Raw genomic sequence first — 9,786 nt, 5'->3', positions numbered from 1 at the left:
TCCTCACCACCGGTACCCTCGAATTCGAGCTGGCCCCTGCGGCCAATGAACGGGGCACCGTCCGCACCGGGGCCTGGCTCGCGTTGGGGCGCTTGGTCGTACGCCGGGGGGGGGGGGGGGGGGGTAGAACACGGTGTTGGGGTTGAAACCGCCATGCGGCAGTGCATCCTCGTACCGCGGCGACAAGTTCGGTGTCACACACCCGGGAGTGACATAGGGGTCGCCGTTGAAGAAGCCGGATGTTGACGGGGACAACACTCCCGGAATGTACGTTCCCCCGACGTACTCAATGGGCTCGCGTTGGTGGCCGCGATACACGCGGCCAGCGCCTGCTGGTGCGCATGCGCCTCCACCGACTTCTTCTCCAGCTACACCGCCCGCTGTCCCCTCCGCTTCGCCGTCGACAGCTTGCGGCGCATGCAGTCTTGGTCCTACCTTTCGTTGGTCCAGCTTTTCGGCTTGGGTCTGTTGGGAAATCTGTTGGGAGGGCAGAAATGCGCGGCGAGAGAGCCACGATGTGGCGGGAGAGGGGGTCAAATTTTTATGTGTCGCTGACGCGTCGGGCCCACGTCTCCTCGTCTCGCTTTTCGTTGTGTCCGGCGCGACCGGAGCATCCCTGTGGAGCGGAGACACAGGGGAGACATGTTCGGTGCGTCGGACACCGTATTGGATCGTGCCGGACGAAAGGAGGCTTTGAGGCGCACAACTACAAACAAAATTTTATTTGATGCGCCCCAAATCTTTTTTGGGAGACGCGGCTTGGTGTAGATGCTGCGGACTGCGGTACGTACCTGCTGCCTCGTTTCCGGGCACGGGCCAGGGCCATCCATCCTATTCCACCGAGGCACTTTGACTGGGTTAACAACGTACGTACGTACACCTCTCGCTAGGACAGGGACCAGCTATAATTAGCTGTTGACATGAGTGATTGTGCTTCTGTGCAAGCCCGAAGGTACACCGAACAGTATCGAGATCCATCGTCCCACATAAAGTACCAGAGTTAAGTTCAATGCATACATTTTGTGTGTGTTCGTGGAGAAGTTAAAACCAAAGTTACTATATGCAAAAATAATCCTAAGGTTGCACTAGCTAGTTTCATAATGTATTATATTTTCCTCAAAAAAGTTAGGTAATTTTTAGTTGACTGAGAATTAGCTAAACCTCAGTCAAGTTGCTGGCAGTTGGATTGTCTATGGACTGTGTGGCCCATAAGCGCGCATGTAGTTTGTACCCCTCCTATCTATTTTATGTTACGAATAATTTTCCGCGCAAGTTAAACTGTACAAACTTTAATCAAGAATATAGATAATAATACAGAGATCTACCATGTCAAATGCATATAATATAAAAATATATTTCATACAATTCTAAAAATATTATTATTTTGTTGTATATGTTTAATTTTACTAAGTTTAACTTTGATCAAAACTTATATGCAACATATTTTAGGCAGGAGTGAGTATGGGTTTCTTTCAGTTTTACTAGCTAGCCTTGTAACGAGTATTGTTCCTAACAAAAAAAAAAGATACAATTGCCAAAGGGCTAGGATCACCTCTGCCTAATAAGTATGCTGCTCAGATGTGATTTAGTAGGATCTCACGTTGCAACATTAATCCTCTTTACAAGAGCGGTTGACAACGGTCCAACTGTTACAAGGATATGACTAATTTCGATGGAATTTACATACGAATGAAAATTCTCCGCATTTTTTTTGAAACGAGGTAAAATGATTTCCTTTTTCATTATTGAATAAGAAAGAGAGTCTTAGATGTTACATGGCCTAGATCCACACAGTGGCGAGGCCAATAGCCAAAGTTCGGGTCAAATGGCTTAGATACCGAGGATTGAAACATAAATACCTATAGTCTAAACCGGTTTTCCAAAAAAGCTATGGGATCACTTGAGCCCACAACTTACATGTAGATCCAATGTTGGACCAACACCGTCCAACAACATGGAACATCCGTGCTAAAAAGACAATACAAATCAAATAGGGTCAAACGACAGCTCACCCGAAATGGAATTATTCAAGCAGTTGTCACTACCAACAACCTAGGTTGTAGCCTCCTCTTTGATGTCATCTAAGAATGTACTACGGAGGTTGGAGATGTGTCGAAAAATCCTTGAGGTGCGCTTGTTCCAAAATTTCAATACAACAAGAGTGATCATGGAAGAGGTGGCTTTGCGAGGAGTTCCATGAGGTAGAATCAAAGCACTCCAACACTCCTTGACATTGTGGAGAGCCTCCCATTGATTCAGAAACAAGTGTGGAGTCCCAATCCATCTCGGAACACACCCCAAATACGAATAGAGAAACGGCAATGCACGGTGACACTTAGATTCTGGAACATGCCGACATAGAGGTCATTTATCTCAATTAGGCCATCCCTGGTGGTTGGAGCTCTAAGAGATCTGCCGTTCACGCTCAATTGTGGATGATCAACCAAGCAAAAAATCTTCTACTTAGGGGAGGGGAGGGCAAGTCTGTCAAACGAGGGTGCTCATAGATGTTGCCATGGCTCTAGAGAAATGTAAATGGTAAGCCAACAACGCAACATATGATTCTGGTGATGTGGGAGTGCCAAGTCATAGAATCTCGAGCATCCGTGTTCAAGTTGATTTCATGGAGCTTGGACCAAAAAATAAAAAAGGTGGATATGATCAACGTCAAGTCCAAAGGCAATGTCCATCGGTCTAATTGAATCATCCTCATGTGTAGCGTCTCTGGTACCGGTGTTTCCTCTTGCATATTCGGAATTTTTTCAGGAAAATGTCCCTAGGGCGGCAACCCATAGAGCGAGGAAGTGCTAAAAGTTGGCAACGTTCCCACTTCCAATGGATGAACTAAGAATAGAGATTCATATCAACTTCAGTGCACGGGTATCCTAACCTGGTAACCCCCCCACATAACTTCTACGATGAATTCCACTATAGCCATGGCCAAGGCAGCCTCGACACCCCTCGCAAAGGTATCCAAGCATTTGCCCAAGAAATCATTTATTGTTTGCTAGTAAATTCTAATACGTTAGTTAACAATACAAAAATTTGGAAAAATGGGGCTGCCTGAAATTAGAATTTTTATCTGGTACCTTTGTAGAGTTGTGATCTTACTAAGAATAACCTTACAAAACATTGATGCACTAAAAGCACAAAGTGTTGTTTTTTTTCATCATGGCGAGATAATCAAACATCTTTTTTCCAATGCAAGCTTGCATGAGCTACATGGGAATTTCCCAAAAAGTTCATAATTTTCATTCGGGTGGAGAGACAACCTTAACCTCTCGCTTTGTCTATTCTAGAATGGATCACGTTGTATGCACTAACCCCATCCATGGTGTACTATTTAGCGGCCGGAAGAAGTGAGCCTAGCTCACTTGGTTTGGGAAGTGGATGTACAACTTAGCCACCTAGGTTTAAGTCCTCACGGGCATGAATTTGGGTTCTTATTATTTTAAAATAAAATCACTTGAGGGATTTACCCTACCATATTCCTTTCAAAAAAAACTATTTAGCGGCCGGAAGATGCTATGTTGGAGCAGGTGGATAAACATGTCTTTACCCTACATGGACGAACGTTGGTGTGTAAATCCGTTGCCTTCCACTCCAATAGGCTTGATATTTGTCGTAGGTGACCATGTACTTTGCCTTCGTTCGTGTTGGTATGGTCTTGTGGGTGTATTTGTGTTGGCTATGTGCATCCCCTACGGAGGCTAGATATATTTGTGTATATTTCTTTCGCCTTGATGGTACGATAGAAGCATGCTTTATCGGAATAAAATACTTTAGCTAGTTTCACCTAACTACCTAAGCTCAACACTTTTCATGTTTGGGTCAACGCATCAGTTTCCATTCACCGGCACTCACTAGTCACTCCGGCCCAGAACACAAGCATCAGTGAATCTTACAACAGAAATACTTTACTCCATGCAATGCAATCATCCACTTTAGTTCGACAAAGCCCCCACAAGCGGCACACTTCCAACTCGGCCTAAACATATAGACTCTGCCCCCCTTCGCAGGTTCCATTTGTAGATGTGACATTTTCCCTCCTTTTTGTTGCATTACTTACGTGCTACTGCTTCATGTCCTGTACTAATCCCATCTTCTCTTTAATCATGGCACAAAACAAGGACGGGATTGAAGGAATGATCAGTTTCTACCTAGCAAAATCGCCGTACGCCAGCAGTAACCCTACCATTAGCAGCTTAGCTAGTACTAAAGTGATCACTACTAAGAACATTCTTCACAAATTATGGCTTTCGGGCGTAGCGTAGCGTAGGCCATGCACTACTATGTCAGTATGTCGGTGTCCTTGTGCGTGGCCAAAAGTAAAACGAGCTGTCTGCGTTTTTTCTAGCTGGAACGCGTCTCCATTTTTTTTTAGTCGATCGATTTTTTGTAACGGCATGGGGGGTTTGGGATTTTGAGTTACGACGGTGGCTCGGCCCACTATTACCCGGCTTGCTCTTACGCGGTCGATGTGGGCCTTCGTGTAACAAAGGGGATCCGCAGGAACGTCGGCAGTGGAGAATACAACTAGGAAAAGTAACCGTCCATTGCACTGACTGAATTTATTCACTGAAGAAATTTCGGATTTAGAGAGTGAGAGAAAAAAATGGAGGTGCGGGGAATCGAACCCCGTGCCTCTCGCATGCGAAGCGAGCGCTCTACCATATGAGCTACACCCCCGTTGTGTTAACTCAGTCAATTCTTCTTTATATATTCCGATTTCTTCATGTGACAATTTTCCCTTTAACTCCTATATTTAAAGTTTCAGCATGTTTTATAACATGTGGATTTGACATCTGACGCGTGTTCCCAAAATTTCTGTTAACATAGGAAAGACACTGCAATCATGATGCAAGAGGATACAAACAGCAACACACGATTTGTTGTACATATCATCTCACGTTGCTGGCTTCAGAGTGGACCAAAAACACAAAGTAGGAGAAGAGCATCTCCACCCATGTCCCCAAAAAAGATTTGGAGCACGCCAGATAAAAATTTCGTTTCCAGCTACGTGCCCCAAAGTCTCTTTTCATCCGACGTGGTCTAATACGGTGTCCGCGTCCTGAGCCCGTCCCCGCTCCATAGGGGACGCTCCGGGTATGCCGGACACAACGAAATGCGAGGCAACGAGACGCGGGCCTAACGCGTCGGCGGCACATTCAAGTTTAACCTAACCGTCGCCTACCTCGCGACGGAAGTTATCGGCACGTAGCACGGTGCAGTTTCCGCAGAGGCACAGCGAAGCGTCTCGTCGCGCCTAGCTCTCTATGTCGGCGTTAATGAGCGTCACCGCTCCCTGTCTCCTTCCGGCCTATAAAAAGAGGTGCTCTCGCATCGTTCGTCACACAAAACCAACGCCTCTCTCCCCAACCCTAGCCTCCACCATCTCAAGAGTCGACGCCATGACTGGTAGAGGCCGAGGTCTCGTCCGTGGTCGTGGTTGTGACCGTGGCAGAGCTACACGGTCGCCGTCGCGCGACGTCGTCTTCATCGTCGGATATGCAAGAAGAGCACCAAGTGTTGTTCGAGTCCGTGGTACACCTCAAGGGCGACCCACTCGGCATCCAGAGGTTGCCAGACAAGTTCACCGACTTCGTCGACGGCCACACTTCATCTGCGGGAGGCTGGCTGCGATTGCCGCCGGTGGAAGTGGATGTGCTCTTCGACGAACGCGGCAAGATGTACCTCCACATCGGCTGGGAGAAATTCGCGCGCTACCACGACCTCGAAGCCGGCTGCGTGCTCACATTCTCCTACATAGGCGATGCGGGTATGAGCGTCAAGGTGTTCGACGACACGCGTTGCCGCCGGCACTACCACGGCGACGACAATGAGGACGACAGTTGAACACGCCGAGTGTTCTTTCTTCGCAGCAAAAATAGGCACAGAGGTTTCTGGATGTTCTTCCTCGAAATGATCAATAAAGCTATCATTACCAGCTGGATTTTCCAGTTTGGGTGACTGAGAGTTTGTGTAAACCATGTTCCCAATTATGTATTAGTTTGTGGAATGTTCCTTCTCTCTATTTAAATAAAAATAAAAAAAAGATTATTTTAATATTAAAATAAGTTTGGGGGCAGCGTCGGGGGACGTGGCTGGGGAGCGACGTCCTCCAAACGCGACACGAACAAAATACATCCCCCAAACGCTCGATCCGACGCTGTTTGAGAAACGCTACGGAGGACGCGGCTGGAGATGCTTGAAGACTCAACAAGCGACAGAAACATTACTATCGATCGATCTCAGCCATGTACAAAAATCATCTGCTGGTATAGTGATTTCATAAGATTCTGGCAGTGCCCTTCTTTCAAGAAGCTCTGTCTGTAGACTACAGACAGATGTCGTCTACTCGTCTCCAGGGTGTCGGTTATTTGTTATCTGATGATCTTCAGACGCAGCAAAGAATAGAACCAGCACGCCTACGCAGATCAAACTCGTACGATCAAGGATTAAACAATCAACTATACAACAGAGTACAGGATCTAATAAAAAAAATTCCCAGCAATACCATATCAAATAATCTAGTTCCCAGCCTGACTGAGCTACTTTTTGATGAATGTTTATCAAACATCACTTGCTATAGGCTGCAGGATCCCTCACATCTGTACAATTGCCCCGCCAGAAAACAACGATAATTAGCTGAGTGTAGACAGTGAAACCTGGATACATTGATAGGACAATGAAATCGATACATAAATATGGAGTTGCCTTACATAGGTTTGCAGTTGACACAAAAATAGGCGGAGTGCAAACATGTAATGTCAGCGGCCAATAGCCATGGTAAGGAACTACAGGTAAACAGACAACATAATCAAGGAGATACATGCGGCTGAACCCAATATCCCGGAGCTCAAGGCTCAAGGACGATGTCAACAGCGCCTTCACTCTGGCCAGCAAGTGGAGTGACAGCATCTCCTCTCTCCCGTGCTGAACCAAACCCCAGAGATTCGTCGCTGTCAAAAGAGTTACGTTCCCTCTTCTGAAGTTTTTCTGCAAATGTCTCCATGCCGGTGTATGCCAACAGGATCCAGACATAGGAGAGGAACTCCACACCAGTTCCAAGAGCCTCCGCATGGAGGTAGCCTCGGCATCGGCTGGCAGAATAGCAGAGCATCTCCACCCACACGCCTTGGATCAACTCCCATATCTTGGTCTCATCAACGCTCAACAAGCTCTGAACAAGCTCCCAGGCGTCGCCAACAAGAGACGCTGTGTCTTGGCTTAAACTTGCTGCTGATTCGCATTTCTCAAATACTCTTTGTGTAAGCTCTTTCTCCTCCATAGGTGTCGTCTCGCCCTCGAGTAAGACATCGAGCTCTTCGCAGACGATCTCCAATAACCTCTTTCTGCTGCCTGGCATGAGCATCTCAGGATTATCACACAACAGATGCACCATGTAGTTGGACATCACTTTGCACCGACGGGCACTTACATGATCATCCGGAGACGTGCAAGTGTGGTGAACGTATAGATCCGTCGCCAGGTGCCAGAGCACAATGCTTTCATCAAATGGCCTATTTAAGCTCCAACCCAGCTGTCGGAGACATCTGTTCCTCGCCAGCGTCCACTCACCCCTGGTATCATTGAACATCCTGTAAGAGTGCGGCTCCCTTATGTACTCCATCCATCCCGTTTTAACATGCAAACGAACTAATTCTGTGATCTCCTTACACGAATTGCTTGGCTCCATGTGCCAAAAGTATTCGCCAAGCAAGTCCTTGCATTGTAACCATCCCGCGATGCTCCTCAACGTGGAGTGCCTTCTGTTATTCGCAAATAATCCAATAAGATTGTGTTGGAGAATTCTGCCAGAAAACATGCCACGGATCGCGTATTCCATGTGTAGGAGATTGTGGAAATTTTCCAGCATCAGAGTGGCAAACAACACACACGATGTAAACAAGGTACCTAATCTACTGCTCTTTCCTTGTTTATGAACACTATAGACTGAAAGGAAGCCGGCAGCCCCTACAATTGCATGACCTAGTAGCCGTGTGCACGTATGGAAGATGGGCGGTATTCCCACATTCTTCAAATTAATGTTGAGGTTTCTTTGTCTAGCAGAGTCTTTGATATATAGAAAGCTGGTCATAGCCATGAGCACACCTTCTACAGCGCGATAAGCTGATTCGCCCTCCAGCGAAAAGAATCCCCTTAGAATTGGTAAACGATCAGGATTAGAACATGGAAGATCCAAAAATAGTTCGCACGGTAGGCTTGGGATGCCTAGTGCTTGCACCGGTTCACCGCAACCCATGATTTCTTTTGCTTGTTCTATAAAGTGGAAAAGCTGGTTAAATTGTTCATCGTCTCCGATGGTGCGGCCCCGAACGACCTTGAGCTCATAGGAGTTGGATTTTCGCAGGGCACTAAAGCTACTACCTTTAAGAGCAAGGGCCTTGTGGAAGCATCTGATTATCCCTTGGATGAAAAGCAGAACAGTTGCAGCCAACAACACTTTGTCCTTTGACGACCATGTCTTGTAAAACACGTAGAGTCCAATGGTGACCTGATATAGTGTGGAATTTCCAATTAATAGATTGATTAGATAATGGTTAATACTATAACCTAGAAGATATAAGTACACCTATCCCTCTGGAATAACTCAATGTCATGAGTAATTCGAGACATGATGACGCATGCAGCTAATTATTATTTTCCATGGCATACCAAATCCTATACAACTAAAAAGTTCATCCCACTAAAATATTTCTCTAAACATGCAGCTATGCCACATCATCATGCCTCCACACTTGCCATATCATCATGCCTCCACTAAGGCTACTCATAGTGGAGAGTAACATATGATATTAACATGCACATGTTACTATTCTATGTTACTACCTCTATAGTGGGTAGTATCATAGGTGTAGTAACATAGAACATCCCATTTATTATTTTATAGGGGGGTGGCGTTTTGGGACATGGGTCTAGATTAACTGGTTATCTGGACCACACATTGGTACTGTGGGATCTGTGCGGAAGTGTATAATGACTGGAATACGTGTGCTCGTATTGTTGGAAATGGACCAGTATTTGTGGTCATTAGTATGGTCTGGGCCCACGGATTTGCCTATTCAATGCGAAGGGCCGACGGCGTTAAGGGTCGTCTCAAACTCTCAATGAAGAATCCTGTGTGGGTGCTGCTGGATCCACTGAACAAGACACGACCTGACCCAGCTGGAGCTGGACAAGGAGTCCACCAATACCCGACGGCCGGGTACGACGACCAGCTACCACACCTGACCGGCAGCATGTGGCCTTCTCTAGCTGGGCGAAAAACCGCTCGCCCTCTTTGTCGTCGGCGAGGTGACGAGAGGGACAGAGATGAAGTTGGCGGTGCGCGACGAGCGCTATTCAGTCCCATGATAAGCTGGGCGACTGCGTGAGGCAACACCGTCTGGTATCTCCAAGGGTCTGGCCCGAAGCAATGGCGCAGGGCATGCAGGTTACGGTGGCGAGTGTTATGCTAGCGAATATTTACACGGTGCCACGGACCCAGGGTTGTCCGTTCTCTTTGCCCGAGACAGCCTTTTGTAACGTGAGGTAGCTGGATAAAATTGCTCGTTGTATGTATGATGGAAATGTATAAATACCGTTAGCTCCAGTGGGCTGGATACAACAAGGTTACATCAAAATTATGCCAGCTCGATCAGTCTAAAGCACGAAAGGATGGTGGCGCCCCGCGCGTCACAACAGGAGGCCGAGCCGCTCGCTAGCTGGCCACGACGCACCGGACAGCCGCGAGGCCGACAAGCGACAAGGCTACACGGCGCT

The 9,786-nt window shown here is 47.0% G+C and overlaps 1 protein-coding gene and 1 non-coding gene across 2 annotated transcripts; both read right to left on the bottom strand.

Annotated features, from left to right (window-relative positions):
• Nucleotides 1-4,616: 4,616 nt before the first annotated feature.
• TRNAA-CGC (transfer RNA alanine (anticodon CGC)) lies at nt 4,617-4,689 on the bottom strand. The gene has a single exon. It is a non-coding gene; the product is annotated as a tRNA-Ala (tRNA).
• Nucleotides 4,690-6,859: 2,170 nt separating this feature from the next.
• LOC139835921 (uncharacterized) lies at nt 6,860-7,633 on the bottom strand. The gene has a single exon (XM_071825820.1). The coding sequence runs from the start codon at nt 7,631-7,633 to the stop codon at nt 6,860-6,862; it is 774 nt and encodes a 257-aa protein (XP_071681921.1).
• Between the last annotated feature and the right edge of the window lie 2,153 nt (nt 7,634-9,786).

Source organism: Lolium perenne, chromosome 2 (assembly GCF_019359855.2).
Source record: "Lolium perenne isolate Kyuss_39 chromosome 2, Kyuss_2.0, whole genome shotgun sequence".
Taxonomy (NCBI): Eukaryota; Viridiplantae; Streptophyta; class Magnoliopsida; order Poales; family Poaceae; genus Lolium; species Lolium perenne.
This window is presented reverse-complemented; position numbering and strand designations above follow the sequence as displayed.

Bases quoted from the DNA above. Each gene is read 5' to 3' on its own strand.
- LOC139835921 (XM_071825820.1), bottom strand. From the start codon at position 7,633: ATGGAGTACATAAGGGAGCCGCACTCTTACAGGATGTTCAATGATACC.